A 24,259-nucleotide genomic window follows, 5' to 3' on the forward strand; every position below is an offset into this window, starting at 1 on the left:
GGGAGTGACGGCCTCGCACCTTTCGGAAACGGGGCGGGAGGGGGAAAGGCCCTCACGTCGGTGGGATTCAGGAGATTGATAACAAAAAGGGCAGAGAACAAATTTTTTTTTTTTTTTCTTGGCTGTGAAGTTGGCCCAGCTTTGAGCGGGGCGGGGAGGGTCGGGCTGGGGGGCTGCCGGCACCTTGCCCGACCTGCACCGCTGTCCCCTGGTCGCTGGAGCTGCTCAGCCTGAGGTGTTTTAGGCATCGCTGTGGCCTAAGGGTGCGTATGGAGGGTGTCTCAGCGAGGTCGCGCATGAAGGGTCCCCGACTTGGGAAACAGCTTCATGATCCTTCACCTGAAGCCTTGTGGGGGTTTGTTTTTTTTTTTTTAATGATCAGCTCTCAGGTATTCACCGGAGAGCGGCTGGATGCGGCTGAGGTCTTTGGCTGCCATAAATGTTTCACCTGGGAGAGAAATGCCTTTAAGTGTGTGTGGGGGAACCCACCCCACCACACAACACCCCTTGGGATAGTTGGTCCTTCGGGCTGTGGAGCAGGGTCAGCGTGTTAGCGGGCATCAGCCGGAGGTGCCCGCTTTGTAGCTCAGGAGCTTGTTTCTGAGAGAGAACCATCCCTCGTCCGCCAGGCCGCAAGCCTGCCCGGGAGGGATGCTTCAGAAGAGGCAGCGGTGTGGGCAGAAAGGAGCGCAGGGGAGGTATGGCTGCGGGGGGAGATGAGTGAGGAGCGGTTAGGCTTTCAGAGACGAGAGGAGCCCTCTTCTTGGAAATGGCTCAGCTGGCTGGATTCGCTCGCTGTGTCTCTTACCCCTGTGCGGCTGAGCCCTCTCAGAGGAAGTGGGGGGCTGCTGGCTGGTTGCTTCTCGGGGTGAGGTGTTAGCATATTGCTTGGCTTTTTTTGTGGGATGTTAATTAGTTCTGTTAACACAGGTCTCTGCCTTCATGGAAGTGGTACTTCTGTTGTGCGTACTTTTCATTTGAAGTCAGTGGGGAGTGGAAACCTGTTTCTTTCGGTTTACTTTCTAGGTAGATGCGCTTGATCTTGATGTAGCAGCCTGGATTTCTTAACACAGTGCACTCCGAAACCAGATGTTGCGCAAATGTATACCCACTTAAATAGATGAATGACTATCAAATATACAGTAATGCTGCTGATCATTTATTATGTGGACCAATTCATATTTTCTTACCCACAATGGGTTTGTGTTTGCCATTTTTACAAAAATAAAATGGAGCAACAATACAGTACTTAGTTAATCATATCCTTTATGCTTCAGAAGAGTGACATTTAATTTCTGGGACTCATTATAATGTAGCTTAAAGCGACTTGTTTGTTTGACAGTGAAATAAATTAATGCCTATTTCAGCTTGTGGCATAGAAATGTTTTTCACTCCAGATCTGCATGAACTTGAAAAGACATCTTTGTCAAAACATAGCTCCTAGAAATGCACAGCTATACATTGATTAGTAGGCTAGAGAGTCATTGCAATCAAAACAACTAATCAAAGTATACTTTTTGAAAACCCTGTTTTTCCATTCTCCTTACACCCCACCCCCTCACCCCCCTTATTAAGGACTCTTTCTAGTAGGTTTATGTCAGTGCCTCACACATGCCTAACAAAGGGTAAAAAAGAGCTTTCTTACCATAATGACTATTTTTCTTCTGCTTCCTTGATTTAAAAAATTACATAGTCCGGGTGTAATTCTGCATTTGGCAGCTTAATTCTCTTGCCAGTTTCTTGTTCCTGTAGATTTGGAGTAATGCTGTTAGATGGAGTCCTTTGTAAACTTGAACTTCCGAAACATCTAAAAGAGACAATGTAGCTAGATGTAGACTTGACTGAAGTCATTGCCTGAAAAATTTCTAATGGAGAAATGGTCTTCTTTGCCATCATTGAAAAATAGAATAAGTGTACTTTTGAAGTAAGTACATAAGTTACAATAATAAGATACAGTAACCTGTATTTGTTCACCAATTTCTTACTGTGAAATAAGATAGATGGAAAAATGTAGTAGGTCCTGCAGAAGTTAAGTTTTGTTTAACTGTCTTGCAGATTGTTTTATTTATATGGGATATGATCCGACTTCTTTCCCTTGAAAAGATTGCTGTGAAATTTAGTTGTATTAAACTATCTCAACTTGTACTTTTCAGTACAAACTTCAGCTATCTAAATTTGTGCTATAATGACAAACTTAAGTATTGTGATGTATTTTGTTAAAATAATGAGAAGTTAACACCAGAAGCTGTGCATCAAAAGATAAAAGTCTACCTAAAAGGCTGAGTAAACTCTGACTCAGTTTTACCATAGACATTTTATCTGTATTTGCATAAAATAATTTGGGCTGGATCATGACACAATATGAGCTGAGACAATAGTTGGGGTTTTGGTTTTTCCTTAGTTTTGTTTATTTTGTGGCTTAAGCATTTGGAATTTAACAAGACAGATAACTAAGACTGACACTAGATTTTCACGGGTAAAAACACATGTTTGCGGCCAAGAAATAGTGCAGTGCAATGCAAATGATACAACGAGTTGGTATATCTAAAAAGAAAGACAAAGCTAAGATCTGAATGTTACCAATATTCTGGTAATAGCGTTCTGAAATGTAAAAACATTAAGATGTTCTGGCTCTTCTTTGTGGACCATCTTGTGCGATATACCGAATCCATGAAATTAAACACTAACAAAATGTATTGGTCTTAAGTGTTTATTTTGCTTATGCTTTGTGAGGAATATTTGCTCATGATCAATGAAAATGCCATGAAAATTTAGATACTTGAAGCAGCTGGAGATCACAACATAATACAGACTCATACACAGCACAAGGTGAGAGAGCGAAGTATTTTATTTAACTTTCACTGGTAAATGCTAAAGTATAGTCTCCAAAAGCTTTGTTTTTAAACTTTTCTTTCTGGCCCATTTCCTTAATATACTTAGATCATAAAAGAGTAGGAATTTGGACCAACACACACTGAACTGCAGGGCAGTGAAACAAGCTAGAAGTGCTCAATCCAAATGTGGGGGCTGGATGTCTAACTCCCATAGTTTAACCTGGAACTCCAAGCTTAACCATTTTTCCCATTAGAAAAAAAAAAAGTCAGTACAAATGTTAAGTAACCTACCACACTGAAGAATTCACACTTGGATAACTGGGGACCTGGAAGACAGATTTTTATTGTCATTTCATGCATCTGTGGAACTCTGACTTTAATGAAAGTATGTTTTTAAAAAATCGCCTTTCAGACTTTATCTAAAGTTTTGTGAAGGTGCTAGAGCAGTAGCTAACAGAAAACAGCTTGCTGGGGGTCATTAGCACTTTTTGGAAGCCTGGAAGAAGCCCTTCTTGGTGGTTAGGAAAGATGGTCGAATGCAAAGTGATATTTGATAGTCTGGAAGTTGGTTTAAGTTTGAAAATAAGTACAAGTATAAATGGTAAACATTTGTTGTAAGGAGTAAATACAGAATATGATGCTGTAACTTTGCATACTTGAGGACACATTTAATAGGTAAAGTTGGCTGGAATGTATTGTATCTTTTAAAGTCAAAATGAATAATCTTTTTAACATCAGAAAATTGGTTCTTAATTGTGTAAATTCATCTGGTCTCACCTACAATGCTGGAGTTCATTTTGGCTGCCCGGATTTAGGTGAAAGGAGTCCAGAGGTGCAGCTAAATGATTAGACATGCTGAAAATCAAGGGGCACCAAAAGATTTCATCTGATTCTGAGGTCAGACACGGTGGATGTATACATAACAGTAACATAGGAAAAATAAGCTAGACACTCCTCTATTTAAATAGGTAAATTCCTCTGGGGTATTTAGCTTACTTAATGTGTTATAAAGCTTTTACCAGTATTTTTGGTTGCATCTTGATGTTTCTTCCAGGTATTAAATATTTAGGACTTCATGCTGAAGGTCTCTGTCTATTCAAAGGCTCACCTGCTGTGCCTTGCACATTAGCAAGCTGATTACTGTAGACCATTCTGATATTTCATCTGGCTCTTTAGAAGTTTGTCTCAAAACACTCAAACTTGACAGTTTTTCGGTGCATCCCTTCTTGCCCACCGTTTTGGTCTCAGTGCTCGGTAATATCTGCTTACAGCTGTGGCAGTTCAGTACACGGTCTTTATAAAGATGTTAGATGCGTGATTTCTGAGAATGCCTTTTCAGACAAGTGAGCAAATTTCCATGGTTAAATGTGGTAAAGACTAGGTATTCTTTGAAAAGGGTAAGGGCAATCAGGCAGGTTAGCTAGTCCCAAGAACAGAGCTTCACCTTATCAAACACGAAATCTCTAGAGACTTTCAGTTTGTCAGGATGGGCTGCACAGCTTTAAGCTGCTGAAGCTATCAGTTACAGTGTTTCCATTAAGCCTTCAATCTTTTAACTGTGGGTGCAGAGATGTTGGTTTTCTGTCTAAAGCCTTTAGCAGATAAATTGTAATCCGAGTAAGTGCTTCTGTACAATCTGCTGCTGCTGTTCTAGCACAGTGTTGTGTGACACATTTGATTGATTGCTGGTGGGTGATAGCTGTAAGTCTACACTATGCGTGGTTTGTCATGCTGGACACTCAGGCCTTGACAAATGTCATGGTCTTTGTGTTGTGAAGCCTAGTTTTCTTGTATACTTTTCAGAAGATGTGTTTAAATAAATCCAAAACTGGTGTAATAGTCTCTCGCTAGTAGAATTACTGATAAAAATTAGTATCTACTGGAAGTTATTTGCTGTGGCTTTCTATCTTCTATCCTGTGGGGTGTGTGGAGGCAGGGAGAGACATCCAGGTCCTGTTTTGGATCCCAATTTCCCCAGGTCTCTAACAATCCCAATGTAAGAGGCTACATCTGGAATAATAGGTCCTGGTTTGGGTCCCTCAGTACCAAAGACACATCAACAAACTGGAGAGAGTCCAGCAGAAGTGCACTGTGATAGGCAAGGACCGTTGTGTATCAGAAATGGAGAACTGGGTTCTTTGAACCTAAAGAAGAAGCTAAGGTGAGGGAAGCTAATCACCTAAAGATGGACCCAGGCTTTTCAGAAGTGCCCAGTGAAAACAAGAGGCACAGTCATAAATTGCAGCAAGAACTGTAGCTGAACATCAAACCCAGTGCTTTTAAACAATAAAAGTGGTTAAATTGTATAACAGTTTGCCCAGAGAGGTTGAAAGTTTCCATCAATGGAAATTCCACAAAGCTTGTCTAGACAAGGCCTTGATGAACCTTACCTAAGTTACAAGTTGGCCCTGCTTCAAGCAGAGGGCTGGACTACAGACCTCCAGAGGTACCTTCCAAGACAGGTCATTCTGTGTTAACTGACTTTTAGCAGCTGTTGGTTAACATTTTGCCCTTCATTTTTTTTTTTTTTTCTTTCCTTTTACAGTTGATTTTCTGCATTCTGGATGCTGGTGGAACATACTGGGAGAGATGCTTTTAGGGTGCAGTTTTACAGTCGTTAAAGCTAGTGCTGCCTTCCTGCTCTTTCATTCTTATGCCTGTCCCTGTACTGGCTCTGATGCTTGTCTGATACCTGAAGTGAGTTGGTGTCAGGGTGCTAATCTTTCAGGAAATTAGATCAGCAAAAATCCTCACAGGTTGCTGATTTAGAAGAAGAAATTGAGAACCAGGAATGAAATTTTGTGGTGAAGAAGGTGCTGGTTTAGGTAAGTTTAAACAGTTAATGGGGCTGCACTGCACTAGCTGACTTCACAAGTCATTAGTGTAGTTTTTAGTGCTTAATTCATAGAGCTGTAATGGCTGTACACAGATTTTTCTTTTGGATTCAGCTGTGTCAGGCCACCTCAGGAAGATGTTACTGCCTCTAAGCCATTCTGTAACTCATCTCGACCCCTCTGCTCAAAGCTGTGCCATCTTCTGATCTTCAGGTGAACCTTTTCTCACCTATTTTTTTCCAAATCTCTAGGCATAACTGAGACAGCTAAACCAGGTTACAGGGGCTGATGTTAGTGTGAGTGACTCAGGCAAACAGCTCTCATCTGGAGACTTCAGCGGAAGGATGGTGATGGGGGAGGCAGCATTTGGTGTTACCATCTGTGCAACAAATGTTTCTCTGCAGTGTGTGCCTGTTGGATGGGTGCCTGGCTGGTGTAGACTTAAATTTACCTCTGTAATCCTAACCTTGTGCTTTTAAGTTAACACGATTCTTTTTGGGGGTTAAGGAGTCAAATTTATGTTCATGTGAACAAATGATATAACGTATTTGATTCACTCTGCATGTTTTGTATTCTGCAAAACTTCCTTTTGATGATCTGTTTGGTTCAGTGCTATGTTAAAGGAAACTTAACAGTGGTCAGGCGCTATCCATAATGTCTTGGCATTCCCTCATCATGATTACAAATGATGTATTACCTTTTGTAATTCTCAGATAAAACTTTTCCCCCACCTTATGCAGAAAGGGAGAACTAAATGTTCTTTATTAGACCAGCTGATACAGATAGCAAACTTAGACAAGGTTTTGAGTCGACAAACCCTTCGTCAAGCCTGAAGTAAAAGAGGAATAAATAGCAGTTGAGAACAGTTGCTGAGAATCTTAAGCCATCTCTTAAACATAGTGGTTAATACCTCTTGAGTGTAAAGTATATGGAGTGTGGGGACAGAGGATGAAATGGTTTAAATAATGTTTATGCAATTAAACTCTGCCAAGGCACAATGCTAATCCTTGGAATATCCTTCTAATTTGTCTAACTGATAGAATTCAGGACTATTCTAAACTTACAGTTTGAAAGCATGTTTGATTTAATCACAAAGACTGATTGCTAAAAATGTCTTGCAGATATTCTAGATTTACCAGTCTTTGTCCCATTGTGGTACAGTCTTATCTTTTGGTCTTGCTGAATTAGTGCTGTCTTACTTGGTTCCAGGCAGCAATATCTCTCACCCACAAAATACTTTCAGTGATAACTGGCATCTGTTTTTCCGTTTCTCCTCTTGAAAATGATGTGCTAGATGTTGGACATACTTTCCCCACGTTCCTCCTCTTAGCATTTGTGTGTCATCTTGCAAAGTGTAGTTTTTAGGATAGGATGGCTGTTTATGTTGTCTGCTAAAATAATAGTGATTTTGTGCTGAGTGGTGAAAAAATGGAGTTCAGAATTATTGATTTTACTGTAAGAGTGGGATTTATCTTTAACTTTTGAAATTCAGATACCCAGTCTAAGCTAATGAATGAGGCAGCTCCAGAACATAATTCATTCTCCTATCTCTCATGCTTGTTGGATGAAATAAACCTCCATGTGGGGAACTTTTTCTCTTTTAATTGTTTACAATGAAAATTTAGATAATAAACTCAGCTAGGTGCCAGACTTCTAGATGGTTGAAAATTCTCCCTGACTTAAATGCTCTTTATGTTTCTTGGACAGACACTTAAAACTGTGGTTGTGCTTATATTTTTGTTTCAGATGGACCCTACTAGAATTTCAAAAGAACATGCACATTGTGTCAGAACACTTTTTGGACATCAAGAAAATACAGATTTGCATGACACATCCTTTGAAAATCAAGAAGTAAAGTTAATGCCAGAATCATGTAGAAGCATGAAACAGGGTCTCCAAAGAGCTGTGCAGAAGGTAAGTGGCAGACAGACTGTCTATTCCTTTATTTTGTGCTCCTGTTGAACTTACAACAATTTTTCCAACATCTGTATGCAGAGGTAAGTTCTAGAAAGTATTTTCTGGTGTTTAAGTAATACCTGAAGCTGCATCCAAGATCATATTGTGTTTGCTTACGAACCTGGTAGTGGTTAAACAGTTCAAACACTTTTTTTTTAAGAAAGGAAGACTTGAAGTTGCACTGAGAAAGCTATGATTGCAGTTAGTTGATTGGCCACTCTGACATTTCAATGGGCCTGAAAGGTAGTCATTTATCCTGATATTTGTATAAGTTTGCCAACACTTTGGATATTCATAAGAAAGGGCAGCTCCACACTTTTTTCAAAGCAATCTTCATAACTGTTTCTGACAATATTCTCCCAAGTCAAGATCAACAAGCAAAGTATTGCCTGAAAGACAGAGGAAATAACATTTTCTCTTGTTTCTTACTCTTTCTGCAACCCAAAATGAGGGATAGTACCTTCTTTTCCTTTTTTAGCTCACTTTGCCAGTCCTCTGTTCTGTGCAGACCCTTCCCACACTGACAGAAAAGCTACTTTGCCATAGCATGATAACCAGGAAGTCTTTGCCCAGCAGTTAAAAATGACAGCTTTTTCCCCAAACAGAAATAACAAAAGTAGTCAGCTAAAGAAGTAGGCCCTGATGAAGAAGCCTAGGCAAGCTGGATATTTGTCACAATCACCTCTTACTGCAGTTACTGCCTCTGATCTCTTTGCGTGTTCATGATAGTGTTTAGTGGTAATTATAGGCTATTTAAAAGCTGAATGTCTGCTATAGTATTTAGTTTTCCTGGCTTACCAGGTCTGTTACTACTTCTTCACATCTGCATAACATTGTCAGTTTTTCATAAAGGATACTACATTAGAATTGAGCTGAACTCATGTACACTTTACAGAGTGAATGGTACTTGAGTTAATTATATGGTACTAATTCTGCTAATGCTTGCTTTTAGTGGAGTACCCTGAGTGACAGGTCTTTTTGTGAACAAAACTTTAAGAAACCTAGTTCATGTCTTGTCCCATTTGCTAGCCACCTCCTTGAAAAGTTTAAGGGGAAAAAAAAAAAAGTCGAGTCTGTAGGATTAGTTGTATCTTCCAGCATTTTATAGACCGTCTCACACTACACCTAGTTCTATGTTCTTTGTGCTGGTACTAGACTACTCGTTCATGCAGCTCCCATGACGGAGTAAGGAGCTTGTTACAGTAAGTGAATGGGAAGTGCTGTATTCTGGTCATTTTGCTGCTGGTTACTCAACAAAGGCATTGGCTTTAGTTCAGGCTGCATATCCTGCCATTCTGGATGGAGGTTAAATGCTGCAATGTCCGCGGCCAAGATAAGTAGTGAGTAGGGATAACTTTTTTTGGCTGATGACCATTAGTTTGAAAACAATAAAATTTAACTTGCCAAAGTAATCAGACTCTGAATTTCCTTTGAATGCAACAGAATATGTCTAGCAGCTGGGTCAGTATTCTAGATGCTTTGTCATCATATATTGATTGCACAGAGAACAATAGGAAAATGCTTGCCTGGGCCTACATTTGCATATTTTTGGTATATCAGAGAAGTGAAAGCAACATTGTTAAGGCAAAATTATATTTTGTCATGTTCTGTAAGCTCTGCCTTTCATTGGCTCTGTTACAATGAAGGGCAGGGATGCAGCTGAATCTTACTTCCAGTTGTGCTAGTCCTTTATGTGTGGGAATATAGCTAATGTGACTTGAAATAGGTTTCCTATAATCCGTGCTTTCTTCACTTTCCTGAAGGAGAATCTTACCTGTGTGTGTTTTAAGGTCCAATATCCTTATTTGAATTGGCTACATGTTAAGTAACTGAAATGGAACACTTTAAAATACCGTTTAAAGTATTTGTGATTTTTTTCAATATTTTGTCTGTTGCAATTCAAACTGTTCAGGAAATGAAAATAGACAACTTGCTTTTGCTCAGGTTTATTGTCTGGTTACAGCTTTTAGCTTACTGCCCTGGTTCTCATCTGTTTTCTTTGCACACCTGTAGACCTAATGCTTAAATCTAAAGCAGGGACTGACATTGAAAATGAAAGTGCTTTTATGAAACCAGTGTAGTAGGGCTGCAAGGTTGGGTCTAGAAATATTTGTCTCCTGAAAAAATAATAATTATTTTTTTTTTAATCAAAATCTAATGGTGAATTCCTTAACATATTCCAGGATAAAAATACTACTTAGGGAGCAGCTTACTCAGTGAAAAGCACATTTTCAATGTTGCATATAAACCTTCAAGGAGACAAATGATACACTTTCCTACCCTGTGTGTTTGCTTAATTTTTTTTGCATGTAACCCTAAAAACCTTTTGGCAGTCCAGATGCACTAACCACAGTTCTTATGAAGTCTGTTATGAGCCTGAAGTAGAAAGGGCTGCAAACATACCTTGGGTCAATTCGTAAGTAATTTTTCTTGGCAATACTCCCAGCTTCTAGCAGCGTGGGGAGTTCAGGCGTAAACTAGCCTCCCACATGGCAACAGAGTACTTTGCTAGACTTCCAGGGCAGCACTTGTAAAGAGATCTATATACTTAGCAGACGTTTAAAGTGCCCATAGTTATGGACAAAGTCAAGGTTTCACGAGTGATTGCTGTAAGTTGTTAAAATTTCAGTTTCCATCTTACAACCTTACATGCCTTCTTTTTTTCTGCAGACAGCAGACTACTCATTTGGATAGAGGTTGTAGTGCTGATCTCTAAACTATCTTCTGATGAGTATTGGTTCATGTACTTTCTATTTCACTTCCTTCCTGATTGGCATTTTTCACATTGCTGAATTTCCGGCAAGATAATCAGATCCTTCCTCCTGGTATTAGCTGGACTTAAAGCACTCAGGTAGTAGAAGAAATAACTCCATAAAGGAGCTTTAAGCTCACAGCTGCAGCAATACGTGAATGTCCAGAGGGCCTCTTTTCTGATTGGTCTCAAAAGGCTACTTAAAGCTGCTCAAAGTAGATACTGAGATACTGTAAAAGCCAAAAAAGAGGAAAAACCATTCATAAATGCCACATTTTCAAATGCAGCCTTGTCTCTGCATCCTCAACACTGGTTGATTTTGTTTTGAAGATGCTGAGATGCTAACGGTTAAAACCTGCAGCCTGCAGTGGATGAGTAAAAAGCAGTTCCCAACTTTCCAGGCACTTGAAGTATGATTTTAGCTTTTAAAATGTGAAAGTTTTGCAGCTTCCCAATGGCCTTTTAATTTTTTTCCATGAAGTAGGACACATTTTTGTGACTGGCTGCTTGTCTGGTGTTCAAACAGGGACTGTATGAAGGAGGTTGGTCTGTGGGCAGCAGGCCAGCCGACTTGACTTGGTGGGCAGTGAGCAAACGATGCAGAGGTGTACAAGTGCAGCTTATCGTAAGACTAACAGAGTGGTGTGATTTTTGTGTACACTTTTTCTAAAAATAACTCAACAGCTTGGTAGCACGCATGGTTCTGTGGGTGGAAGTTGTAAGAGAAGTCAGTGGTAATATTATGTCAGCAGTTCTCATGCCATTATAGCAGTGTCTTAGTGACCGGTTCTGTTGAGCTGTTTCTACTTTCTTAATGGTAGCGTACATTGTGATTATGTATGAGATGCTTAAAGACATTTAGGTGCTAAAGAATGCAATTGATACTTTAAAGATTTGGAAAATCCTAGTACTTGCACCCTCAGCAGGTTTGCCGATGATACCAAGCTGTTTCGTGAGGTAGACACGCTGGAGGGGAGAGATGCCATCCAGAGGGACCTGGACAGGCTGGAGACGTGGACCTGTGCAAACCTCATGCAGTTCAACAAGGCCAAGTGCAAGGTCCTACATCTGGGTCGGGGCAATCCCAAGCACAAATACAGGCTCAGTGGGGTATGGCTGGAGAGCAGACCTGAGGAGAAGGACCTGGGTGTGTTGATTGATGAGAAGCTGAACATGAGCCAGCAATGTGTGATTGCAGCCCAGAAGGCCAACTGTATTCTTGGCTGCATCAGGAAAAAGTGTGGCCAGCAGGTCAAGGGAGGTGACTCTGCCCCTTTACTCCACTCTTGTGAGACCCCACCTGGAGTACTGCGTCCAGCTCTGGAGTCCTCAACATAAGAAGGACATGGACCTGCTGGAGCGTGTCCAGAGGAGAGCCACGAGGATGATCCGAGGGCTGGAGCACCTGTCCTATGAGGAGAGGCTGAGAGTGCTGGGGATGGGCAGCCTGGAGAAGAGAAGGCTCTGGGGAGATCTTACTGCAGCCTTCCAGTACCTAAAGGGGGCCTACAGGAGAGCTGGGGAAGGACTTTTTACTAGGGCATGTAGTGAGAGGACGAGGGGGAATGGCTATAAACTGGAAGAGGGCAGGTTTAGATTAAACATTAGGAAGAAGTTTTTCACTTTGAGGGTTGTAAGGCACTGGAACAGGTTGCCCAGAGAGGTTGTTGAGGCCCCATCCCTGGAGGTGTTGAAGGCCAGGCTGGACGTGGCCTTGGGCAACCTGGTCTAGTTGGAGGTGTCCCTGCCCGTGGCAGGGGGGTTGGAACTCGATGATCTTCGAGGTCCTTTCCAACCTAAACCATTCTATGATTCTATGATTAATTCCTTGCAGTAAGGATACCGGGGGATTTTTATAATCCCACTAGGAGGCTGTCTTTAGATATCTGGATATCTTCAGACATCCACTGAAAAATGTGGTCCTTGAGTCCTTGCTAAAATGCTTTTCTAAGGTAGGTTTTGTACCAGCACCTTGGAACTGTAGAAACTTCATGAAGTAAAAAGTGAAGGGAAATGTTGAACTACATATTCTTCAGGAGGAAACCCACAGCTCCGACCCTGTTTTCTAGGGACTAGTTCATGTGTTTCAGCTTCCTTTTGGAAACCCAGGCAACAGAACAGGAAGGAATGTCAAAATTTTGTGGGGCTGGTCAGAATCAAGTAAAGAACTTGACAGTAGTCCAGTGTTTGGAGAACTCTGCTGATGAAGGATTTCTGTTTTCTGGCCACAGACTAGCCACTTCTAATCCAATGACAAGCACACAGAAGAGTCAATGAACATGAGCCAATCTCCAGCTCTTTTCAGTGTGTTGGTGTTGGGCTTATAATCTCCCTTTTGTTGTAATGATGCTTGCATTCCTAATTGCACAGTAGCACAGCTTCAAGAGGAGTACAGGAGAGTGTTTCTGCCAGGGTGATGCTCCTAGGAAACAGGAAAGCAAGCTTAAGACCATTAGGACAAGGAGAGTTGTGGACCCAAGTCTTCCTGGGTAGCTGAGCTGCTTACCAGGTGGTGATGTTGCAGATGAACAGCACCACCAACAGTTTGAAAGAAAGCAGCTGAGACTGCATTTCATGAGGACCGCTACCTTTCTGCATGGAGGATGAGCTGAGTCAGGCTGTTAGATCTCAGGAGGTAAGGTACCCAACTGCTCAAGCTAAAGCATCTTTGGAAATGTGCAGAAGCAGAACTCTACACTCCTCAGAAAAATGAAGGTTAAAAGGAGGATAACAAGTGGCCAGTTCAGGGACTTCAAGGGCTGTGCAGTTACCAACCACAGGATTATTTTTTTTTTAGTACCAGTTTAGATAATAGGAGATTAAAATGTGCATAGCTCTTTTTAGATCTGCTCGGAAGGCTCTCCAGGCAAATACATTGTCACGTTCTCCCAGAAGGAAAGGAGACGAAAGCAGACTCCACATCTGAGATGTTTCCATTAAGAAAGCAAGAAAACAAAGGAGTCTCCCCTTCCTAGGGAAAGGGTTGGGAGTAGGTGTGGTATGGTAGTCTCTGAGAGTGTGGTCCATCTTCCAGTCTCTTTTACATTATGTTCTGTTCTCCTCAGAGGCTTTTGCCACTTTTCACTGTATCTAGTACTTGAAATTTTTTTTTGTCATCTTCCGACTTCTGATGAAGTTAAAGAGCTGAAGTGTGGCTAGAGGCCGATGCTGGTGTGCAGCTCCTAGAATTGAGCTTTGTTTTCATGCTCCTAGAACTGACACTGAAGTAGGAAGATCAGAGAGGGGAAGTGAATGTAAATGGGGGAGGTGGACACAAGTTTTGCTTCGTTTGAAGTTGCAATTCTGCTTTTCTTCTCGTCTCTACAGCAGAAAGCATCTTAATGATTCTTATCTACAAAATCAGCATATCTCTGCTGAAGTATTATGCTTTGATAGTCATACAACAACTTCCATAACTGCTGTGGCTTTTCATTTTGGTTTAACATTTAAACACCTACTGAAAGGGGAAAGTGAGAGTAATAAACGCACCAGCTAAGGTGTTACAGATTTCACTGTGGCTGCAAAATTGCATAAAAGCAGAACTTTAGATGTTTTCAGAGTGGGATTTCAAATTCTAAAACACCGCAGTGATTGAGAGCACAGAGGAACATTGCTGATCTGGCCAAATCTGAGGTGTATTGCATATACATGGTATTGAATCAGACAAACAGCAATATGTGTGGTATAAAGATAAAACAATGGACCACTCATGTTTCAAAGATGAGATGTGATTTGCTATCTTCAGCAAAATGTTTCCTTTTACTAAACATCTTCTTGATGGCTCCATGGTATGAGGCATTCTGAATAGCAAGTAGAATATTACCCCTGTTTTTTAGAAAACAGATGAAGAGAGTTATGGGGGAACAGGGGACAGAACTGAGGATTGAACCTAATGCTACTAAGACTCAGTTGAGGCTTGTTACAAGAACAGGCTGCTTAGGTTTTTGAAAACTGCTGTTTGTATGTTGTTTCAAGAAAAGCACGGCTTTTTGTGGTGCCTGTCTGTTACTTGTGCTGTTCTTGGTTTTGGGTAACATGGGTTTCATTGATGTTAAAATTCATCTGCAGTTTTGAAGAATGCACGCTGCCAAACTCTCGCACACAGTACCTTTGGCCCAGTACTGATGTGAAAGATGCTTAATCCACTAGTTCCTGCATACCTTGTTAGAAGTGAGCCTTGATTATAAAGCTTTGTAGTCTTGCAACCTTCCCTCTTAGTGGTCAAATGGGACGGGTGGAGGTTTTAATTTACCTTATCACAAACGGGAATTCAGAGCTTAGCTTTCCTCACTGTTAGTGTGATACTAGTCCCCTATGTAGAACTGCCTCTTTTGTCAACTTTTGACCCCAAGTAATTAAATCCGTTCATAACTCCATTGTTCTATGTGATGCATTCTTAGCAGTCATTGTTCCATTATACTTAAAGAAATACTCCAGGTGCAATAAGTAGGAAAGGTTGTAAATGTCCTGTCACCACTACTTCAATAAATAGCGTAGGGATCTTAAACACCATCATTCCTATCCACCTTTATCAGATGTATTGGGCAGAGGAAGTAATTTCATTGTGGCAGCTAAACTGTGTGTTCATATTACATATTCTCATATTTACATGATGTATATCTCAGACATCTGAATATACTGTAGGTAGAACAACCCCCAAATATATATAATGCAGAGTGTTGTAATTGTGCAAACTACCTGCAAAACACAGTATTACAAAACCAAGACAATATCAAAGCAATGGCTCTTTCTCATTTTAGGAAGTCCAACGTGTCATGGGAAGAGCACCACCAAGACCAGAAAAAGGTAGGTACTAGTTTATGAATAAGAAATATTTTAGTTCTACTAAACTTGTCTTTCTGAGGTAATGCAATTCTTTTATCTCTAGCTGCAATGGAGGCATTAGGAATGGATCTGTACAGGAGAAACAAACCTGAGAAGCAGCCTTTTGCCCATCTCATTATTGACGATAAGAATATTCCATCTGGTAAGTTCAGTTTTAAGTGAATACTTCCAATAAATGATTAAACAGTGAAGTATATGAAAATAGTTCAGCAATATCAGCAACGGACTGAATTTCAGAAATGTCTTTTGATAATGAGAATAAATTGGATGCATTGAAGGATTTCAGAGGCAACAGGGCTAACATTAACAGGAGGATAGCTCCCCTTTGCCTCAGGTATCTTACATTAGTCTGTTACATGCTAAATGGCCTCCATTTCAAATGACTAGTTTTCATGACTAAGGTCTGAGGGTTTGGTCTGCCTCTTTACGCTGTCTTCAGGTGAGGAATGAAGATATGCATTGAATGCTCTTCTCTGAATTTTATTGTCTTAGGCTAATAGGGCCCATCGGGAGTTCTTCAGACACTGGACATCGGCTATTGGTATACGTACGCACAGTTGTATGCATACGTACACATACATACAAGGATATCCCAGCCTAAAGATTAGCCAGAATCCAGATCTTGCACGTTGGAATGTCTCCCTTCCATTGAGTCTAAGATTTTTATGTCCTGTTCTCAGATGAAATGTGTTGTTAAATTCACGAATGTCTTATGTCCACCTATTCAGCCCTGTGCGGCAACACTCCTTTAGTCTGCTGAAGTGTAATCATGTCTGTACTGCATAAGACAGCATTTGTCTTCAGGGTGGATGTAGAAGCTGAGAATCTTATATGAATACACAATACACATGCGTGTCAGGTGCCCATCAGTGTCAGAACTTGCCATAAAGGAAGCACATCTTTCATTTTGAGGTGTTGAAAACCTAGAATTGCAGTCCCAATGTCATTATTATAACTTGCCTGCTAGTTCCCTGCCCTCTGTGGGTACATTGCACTCTTGTAGCATAAGGTTGAATTTACAGCAAGTGTTGCCTTCTGTTAAGGGCATGTTGAAAAGGTTTTGTCATATTCCATTCCTTATTATGTTATAGAGCTGGTATACACTTTTTGACATCAAGACTCCTGGGGTCTTTGTGACATTCAGACATGCGAAAGCTTCACAGAGGTCTGTCTGCATCCATCCAGTCTAGTAGCAGGAGGATCAAAGATCATAGCATCGTACTCTGACCAACAGGGTTTCCAGTCAGTGTGTTGACTTGGATGCAGTATGTTTCTGAGCTATTGAGCAGGGGAAAAAATAAAATGTTCCGGTGGCTTTTATCTGCTCCTGTGGTAAGAGGACGGAATTCTTTAATCTTGCCAGAGCTCTTACTGTCTACCCACAGGTATCTTTGGATGGCTTTGGGAATATCCTTGCTAGTACAGTATGAGGGAACGAGACATGAGTCTGTCTTGGAACACTCTCCAGAGGAAAAGATTCATTCCTACAATTTTAAAATATCTTAGTACTGTTTCCTTTTTTGCCCTGAGGCACTGTCTGTTGAGATTTTTCTCTATTCTCAACACAGCAATCATCATTGGTGTGGTAGATGTAAACCAGAGTTTATTCTGAAGCTGTCCGACAGAGGATCTCAAGATAGGAGAGGGCATTGATCACTTCTGTCGTCTTCCTCTGAAAATGTATACATTCTGCAGTGCTGAGCTCCTTGATAATTAAGCTGTGTGCATTACTTTTCTGTTTTACATAACCAAACCAAAGGGGAATGCTGTGTTGAGGCTTGAAATCTGAGATTTCAGCAGCCTGCATAGTAATACCTTGCTCTTGCTCTATTTAAAGACAAAGCACTTCTGTACACAAGGAGTTAGCTTCTTGCCTGGAGGGATAGGATACTGTTTCCCTTCAAGTGCATTGGCATTGCCAAGGTCCAGAGCTTTATAGGCAGAGCGCTTAAGCAGCTTGTCAGATAGCAGTCAAAACTTCTACAAGCTTTCTTATTAGCTCAAATGCCTCCTGACAAGCTTCTATTTCAGTCAGATTTTGGCTGTTGACATAGGTCAATAGTAGAAGATGCAGTACCAGTAAACTTGTATTAGCATTTTGTCTTTGGAAGGATTCAATTAATTTGCTAATCATAGAGACAGATCGCTTATATCTACAGAAGTGGAGTCTGTCAGTGTCACACTTTATGAAATCCACATTTTTCCTGTGGGGGATTTATCTGCTGTCTACCTGGATGTTGCTGTAAACTGTGTTTTTATCAGAACTAGAGCTGATAATTTTTACTGTTGTGCATCACTGCATTAACCTTCTAGGGAATGCAGTAGCACATCTGTGGGTAATGGCAAGGGAGGCGTTGCTCTTGCTTGCTCTCTTCACTTTTTTTTTTTTTAATAGCACAGGCTGCAGGAACTCTCAGAAATACAGTGCCTGTGACAAGAAGCTGCTTTGTTTCTCCTTGAAGCCAATCAGCCCCTTACCAGTGTGACGAGTTGGACATACTTCCTCCTGATCTGGCAGATATGGCTTCTGCCTCTGCTGGAAGAGCATTGCCAGGACGTTACTTGAGAGCACAGCTTCTGTGGTCCTTGTGGGCATTGCAGCAGTGAGGGGCTGCATCCTTATGGATAGCTGGAAAGCTGAACCTACTGGCTGTGAGGCACTTTATCCTGCTCACTGGTATGAGGCAGTACCTAGTTGGCTGGGTGGCACAGAGATTAATGACAGGCATAAAGGATGAAGAATTTGCCTGAGGGTCACCGGGAGTTTTTCTCTCCCATCCTGTTTCCTTTGACTGCAAATAGCAATTTCTATTTTCTTCCCCTGATTCCTTACCCTACATGTCTGAAATCCTTCTAAATTGTTTTATGCCATCCATGAGTCTGGACAGATCTTTTCTTAGTATTTTAAGGTTTTCTGCTGTCATCACTCTGACTCAAAATAAACAATGTCAGGAAAAAAAAAAGTCAATCTTCATCGCTGTCAAACAGGATTTTATTTTAAGTAGTTTGCCACTGAACACCCTTCATGAAGGGGCACTGGGCAGTATCTGTGAGGGAACATTTTCTGTTTTACCTGGTTCACAATAATATCAAGCTTCAAATGGGCTTTTGCAGCTGGAGTGTGAGGGAGGGGGGAAAATAAGCCTTCCCAGATCTTGGTGTCCCCACCCATCATTTGGCTGCAGAAGCTGTAGTGGTTTGGCTTGCTGTGTGTATTTTTTAGGTTTGCTGCCTTAGGTTAAAGCTGAATGCTTGCTGGTTGCTTTTTACCAGAGCTCACTATAAATGCTACCTAGGTTTTAAATGAAAACAGTGAATTTTGGTTTATAAATTGATTACAGAAATTAGTCACAGTTTAAAGGAGAAAATCGCAAACAGAAAGAAATGTAAAGGTTAAATATATCATTTGGGATGTGAATTGATACCTTTAGCTGTCTAAGGAAGGGCTGTATTATTTTGAGCTATATACAGCTACAGGTTCAGCTTAGCTGCCCTTTGCCTCCAAAACAGTTTTTCAGAGCAAACAGTGCTTTGTTCCTTCCCTCAGGCTTTATTTATACCTGAAAGCTACTAGAACACAAACAAATTATCAACACGGAGCTACTTTCTCCTCTGTTCCCTCCCATCATCTTCCTTCTAACTCATTAATTTTATTGAAACTCATGTCTATTTGTCTTAGTTCGTGCTCACAAATATCCAAGACATTGTTTTGATTTATCTTCAGTTACCAGCAGAACTGTGTATTATCTTCACTTTTTTGTTAATGCTTTTTACCGTGTCTGGAAGGTTATCTTGCTCGTTATCTCTCTGACCTCTGCCTTCTCTGCCAACCTGACTTACCTTGTGCTATTTTTTTTTCATGGCTTCATAGTAAATTTTGTCACAGAAGATACCATATTGCAGCATTTCTGACTCCTATGGCTTGGGTTATATTTCAGAGTTTCTGGTATACGGACAGCTGATTGGGCACTGGTATGCTCCAGTTTTCTCATCTGCCTGTGTTTTGAGGTGCTAACTGTTTTGGTGTCTCCGAATTTGGGTGTATTACCACCAGAAGTACTGAGAGTCTTCCATTAAAGGTTGCATAGCATAACTCCTACCAATGCATCTTTGTACTGTGCTGCCTTTTCTGAAGCTCTGGCAAAATGCTTATCTGCTTCAGTTAATACGATCATAGCATTATAATTTAGGTTGGAAGGGACTTCCAGAAGTTATCTAGGCTAATCCCCTGCTCAAAACAGATATGGTCATCTTCCATCATCTCTTGGCCTGTCCCTCCACCTGACCGTGCATGAATGATGCATATTCCCTTCAACGCTAAAGCAGTGTGACCAGACTTCACCCAGAGCTCCTCTCAGCGTCTCAGTTACAAACAGCTGTGGTACCTACTTTCTCTTTCCCCCCTTTGTCAGCAGAGAATCATGCATTTTCACTAAGAATTTTTTCAAAATTGCCACTTTATAAGACTGGCAACTAAGAAGTTTACTTGCCAGGTAATTAAAATCTGCCTAGCAACTACCCAGTGTGCTACCAGTCAGTCACAGCATGCCAGCCAAAGACTTAACACTGTGCACAAGAAGTTCTACAATTTCCTCAGCTATCCCCAGTGCTTCAGAGGCATACTCTGGTACCCCTACCTCAGCATCTCTTGTAGGTGAATAATTCCAGGCTAAAAGAGTTAACATCTTAGTGTTGCTTTCAATTAATTGATGGTTTTCAGAAGGTTTTTTTGAGGCACTGCACAGAAGACTGCTTCTCTGTATGATTTTGCTTGAATAATTCCTACCTGGCTGTACTGGAGCCATAGGGGAGCAACTATTTATGATCTGCCTTTGACAGCCTGTGCTTTGCTCAGGTCTTTGTGGAAGACTGCCAGAAGATTTTTGTTCTGGACTACTATTAAAGTATTCCTCCCACATGCAGAAGTTGCTTGCCCTTGGCAGTTAGGGAAGACTCATTGCTCTAATATTCCCCTGTCTCTACTTCCCCTCATGTCTTTCTGCACGAACAAATCCAGGAAGCATCTTTCTAACTAATCAAATATACCTGGGGCTTTTCCCCAGCACACTTGTGAGCACCGGTGGTTCTGGAGCATGCCTCGATACATACTTGGAGGAGAGGGCACTGTGCCCTGCCATATGCCATGGAAATTTTGGTGGTAATAGATTGTTTTGGTTTGATGTTGGGAGAATAAGGTACTGAATATTCCAAGCAGGCGTTTAGATGCACTGGCAGCCTGAGGTGTAAGGTCTTCTGGTGCCTGTGTGGACCCACTGCTGTGGGTGCCTCAAAGGGAGCAGACGGAGTTAATCTTGCACGCTGAAAATTGCTGGTGGTTAGGAGGACAAGTTGGCCAACTCTCGTCTTGTGTTGTGTTCTGCCCTGTGTATTACCCTGAATAAATGGTAGAGTATTAGTGGCTTGTACATATCAGGAAGGGTCAAGGCCTGTGTGGCTTTTTCAGGACAGTGCTGTTTCCTCTGTGTGGGCATGCTCGTGGGCCTTGGCTGGATCTTCTTCTCCCACTGTTGCCTATTCCTCTGTTTTTGCAGGCAGAGGCTGTGAGATGAGGTGGGTGCTATAATGGGATGGTGGTGAAGCCGGGGAGGTAGAAGGGACTATGGCATGTGTGCTGCAGGGCATGGTCCTCAACAGAAAATACTGTGATAAACCTCTACATACTACCTGTGCTGTAGTAGCAAAGCTATTTAGGCTGGTGTTGCAGGATGCTTCTTCACACTGTGCCACCAAAACCAAACTGAAGTGTCAAATGTGCCCAGGTTTGCAGGGGAGACTCAAATGCTCTCTCAGTCCCTATTTGACCTCCTGCCAGGCAATCTCTTAGCACAGTCTCAATAGTAGAATCATAGAATATCTTGAGATGGAAGGGACCTATAAGGATCATCGAGTCCAACTCCCTGCTCCTCGCAGGACTACCTAAATCTAGACCATATGACTAGGAGCATCATCCAGACACTCCTTGAATTCTGACAGGCTTGGTGCTGTGACCACTTCCCTGGGGAGCCTGTTCCAGTGACTGACCACCCTCTCAGTGAAGAACGTTTTCCTAATATCCAGGATCTGCATGAAATGACATCTGAGATTTGACCGGCTTGAAACCTCTCAGAGATGATAGTGTGGCAACTTGATGATAGCACCCAGGAGGTGCCTTTTGGGCCAAAGTTCCTGGGGGACATTTGTACCCAAGTGGTTAGCTTTCAGTGACAGTGCAGAGCTGAAAAACTAATTGAAACATTTCCGGTCTCTCAGCTCTTTTTGTTCTCTTCACAGAGCATTCAGTCACCTTAACAGATAAGGGACAGCTTCCTGTTTACCGGGCCACCATCATGCAGGCAGAGCTGCAAAGGCTTACCTGTTAGGAGGAGTTCAATAATGCTTCTTTACATATGTTAATTCTACTAATCTGTCTTTTTGGTAGTCAGACTTGGTAACTGTTATACATGTATTTTGATTCCAACATGCATGATGTTATATGGAGAGACAGAGAGACTATTATCATAATTTTCTTTCCTAATTTGTGGATCTCCAGCTTAAGACAACTTGAAGGGGACTGTTCTCCTATAAGCATGGAATGTTGGCTCATTGTTTTCAGTTTGAAACTTAAGATACATAAATAAAAACAAGAGAAGAAAAGAAAGGGGCGGGAGGGGGAAGAAGATTGCATCCAGAATAACATCTGTATTCCTAAAGCTCTTTTTCCAAGACCTTCCTCTAGATATTAGGCAAAGAATCTGAGTTTACCTTCTAAATAGCTATAATTGCCCAGCTATAAGTATTTGTACAATTATCAAAGAATTAGGATACATCCTAGATATCCAGGACATGACTAAACCAGATTGTGAAGCCGTATTCTGGTACAAGCACTGGGTTAAGTTTAAACATTGGTTTTGCATTAAAAGGTTTGTTATGTCATAAATAATTGAAGTGCTAGCTAAAGTCTAGGCAACTTACTGTGCAGTACTAAAGGTGCACAATTGTACTGACTTTTCCCCCATTTTTTTGTTGTTCTCAAATGAAAATCTGTTTACCTTTGTGTACCACTACAGTCACAACAACATAAAATATGGGAGGTCTTCATAAGCTTTCTCTTTAGAGAATTACCAGTTTAACTTATTTTCAGATTTTAAGTTATTCCTTGCAGAGACTGACAGGTTAAAGAATGGTAACAAGATTTGCTGTTTTTTCATTAGTATTTCTCATTTCAAATTCCTCTCAAGTATTTTTTTTTTTTCTGGAATAAAGTTTTAGGTAGAACACAATTTCTATACAGAGCTTGTCGCATGATTGTTAACATCATCAAACTACAGGCCAAGCAGGTGTTTTGTACCAGGGTCCAGCAGATGTTCTGGTAGGAGGGTGGTTATAAATAGCAAGCGAAATATGGCAGCACAGGATTAAAAAAGGAAATTTCTTATTAATTTTTATCATAATTGTCTAATATTCACTTTAGCATATATACATAGTTGCTAATGATTCTAAAAACCCAGAGATTGCTTTCTAAATGTTGGGGTTTGATAAATGTTTATAAATAATCTTTTTTTTCTCCCCACCTCCAGGAACTCGCAAAGTGAACCTCACATCCTGGCATCACGACAAAGGCCAGGCAAACTTATCAAATATGACATTCAATGATGGAAAACTAATTGTTAATCAAGATGGATTTTACTACCTTTATGCCAACATTTGTTTTAGACATCATGAAACTTCAGGAAACCTGACTAAAAGAGGGCTTCAGCTGATGGTATACATGATTAAGACAAACCTTAAAATAAGGCGCTCTGATGTGTTGATGAAGGGAGGAAGCACCAAATACTGGTCAGGGAATTCAGAATTTCATTTTTATTCTGTCAATGTGGGAGGGTTTTTTAAATTAAAATCTGGTGAAATGATAAGTATCCAGGTATCAAACCCATTGCTACTGGATTCATCACAAGAAGCAACTTATTTTGGGGCATTTAAAGTAAGGGATTTAGACTGAATCTTTCTTTAATGTGCTGAAAATCGTTTGGGTTTTTAGCGGTCCAGAAACAACTTGAAGGCAGAACTGAAAATATTTTGCGACCCAATTACATCTGTATAAGCCATATATCCCTAAAGACCCATTTGTTGCCCCATGCTGATTCCAGTGGGAGACCCACAAATGTGCAGAAGGGCAAAATTACGTAGTTCTCCTGATTCAGTCTTACAGCAGTTTTACTTCATATGTCTCCACTGGCTTCAGTAGAGTCATTATGACTTTTACATTGGTGTAGTTGAAATCAGAGCAATTAATATTATTGAACGTCTGTTTCCAAGTTCTGCCCTGACTTTTTAACCTGTGCTACTCTTACTAGTTTTGGCGCAAACATAGGGCAGGACAGAACTTGGCTCCCAACTTGCACGTAAGGCTCATTTTTGCTTGGGGTTGAGCATTCTGATCCTGAGATGGCAAAGATTGTGAAAGTGCGACTAATCCCATTGCATTTGATGTGGCTTTTCACATGTTTAGTTAAGCCTGTTCTTGCTTTGCTGGATTGGGGTTAGAGGGCTCAGGCCGTGGCAGAAATGAGTTGCAAAACACCTAACCAGTTCAACTTAAGTTTTTACCTGATTAAAAGGGCTATTCGGAAAAGAAAGGAGACCATCTGGCCTTGCAGTTCCAAAAGGTTAATTACAGGTCATTTTTATTATTGTTGCACAGTTCATTGCAAATATAGACTGCCAAAATACGGTGTGCCTTTAAAGTATTACGTTGTGCCAGAACCTGCAAAGACTTTTTTTTTAGACAAAAAGTATGTATTTTTATATTCTGTAATATCTAAAGTTATATTTCAGGTGTAATGTTTTGTGTTTAAAAAAATATGTAAATTATATTGTCCTATAGTATTTGATACAAAATATTTAAAATCTCTTGCTGTTTGTATATTTAATGTTTTAAACTGTTTTTAATGTACAGACATGTTAAACTGGTGCACTTTTTAATCCCAATGGGAAAAATTGCAGCTAAAAGAGGTTGTTTGCAATTAGCAAATGTAATA

At 40.8% G+C, this 24,259-nt stretch overlaps 1 protein-coding gene across 1 annotated transcript in view; it reads left to right on the plus strand.

Annotated features, from left to right (window-relative positions):
• TNFSF11 (tumor necrosis factor (ligand) superfamily, member 11) overlaps positions 1-23,220 on the plus strand; it is a 23,895-nt gene extending 675 nt beyond the window's left edge. Inside the window, 7 exon segments of the mRNA XM_009892950.1 lie at positions 833-907; positions 5,380-5,531; positions 5,591-5,647; positions 7,415-7,582; positions 15,137-15,182; positions 15,265-15,363; positions 22,799-23,220. Of these exon segments, the coding sequence (XP_009891252.1) occupies positions 833-907; positions 5,380-5,531; positions 5,591-5,647; positions 7,415-7,582; positions 15,137-15,182; positions 15,265-15,363; positions 22,799-23,220 (1,019 nt within the window).
• The last annotated feature ends 1,039 nt before the right edge of the window (positions 23,221-24,259 follow it).

The sequence above is a fragment of the Charadrius vociferus genome, unplaced genomic scaffold, assembly GCF_000708025.1.
Source record: "Charadrius vociferus isolate BGI_N301 unplaced genomic scaffold, ASM70802v2 scaffold419, whole genome shotgun sequence".
NCBI lineage: Eukaryota > Metazoa > Chordata > Aves > Charadriiformes > Charadriidae > Charadrius > Charadrius vociferus.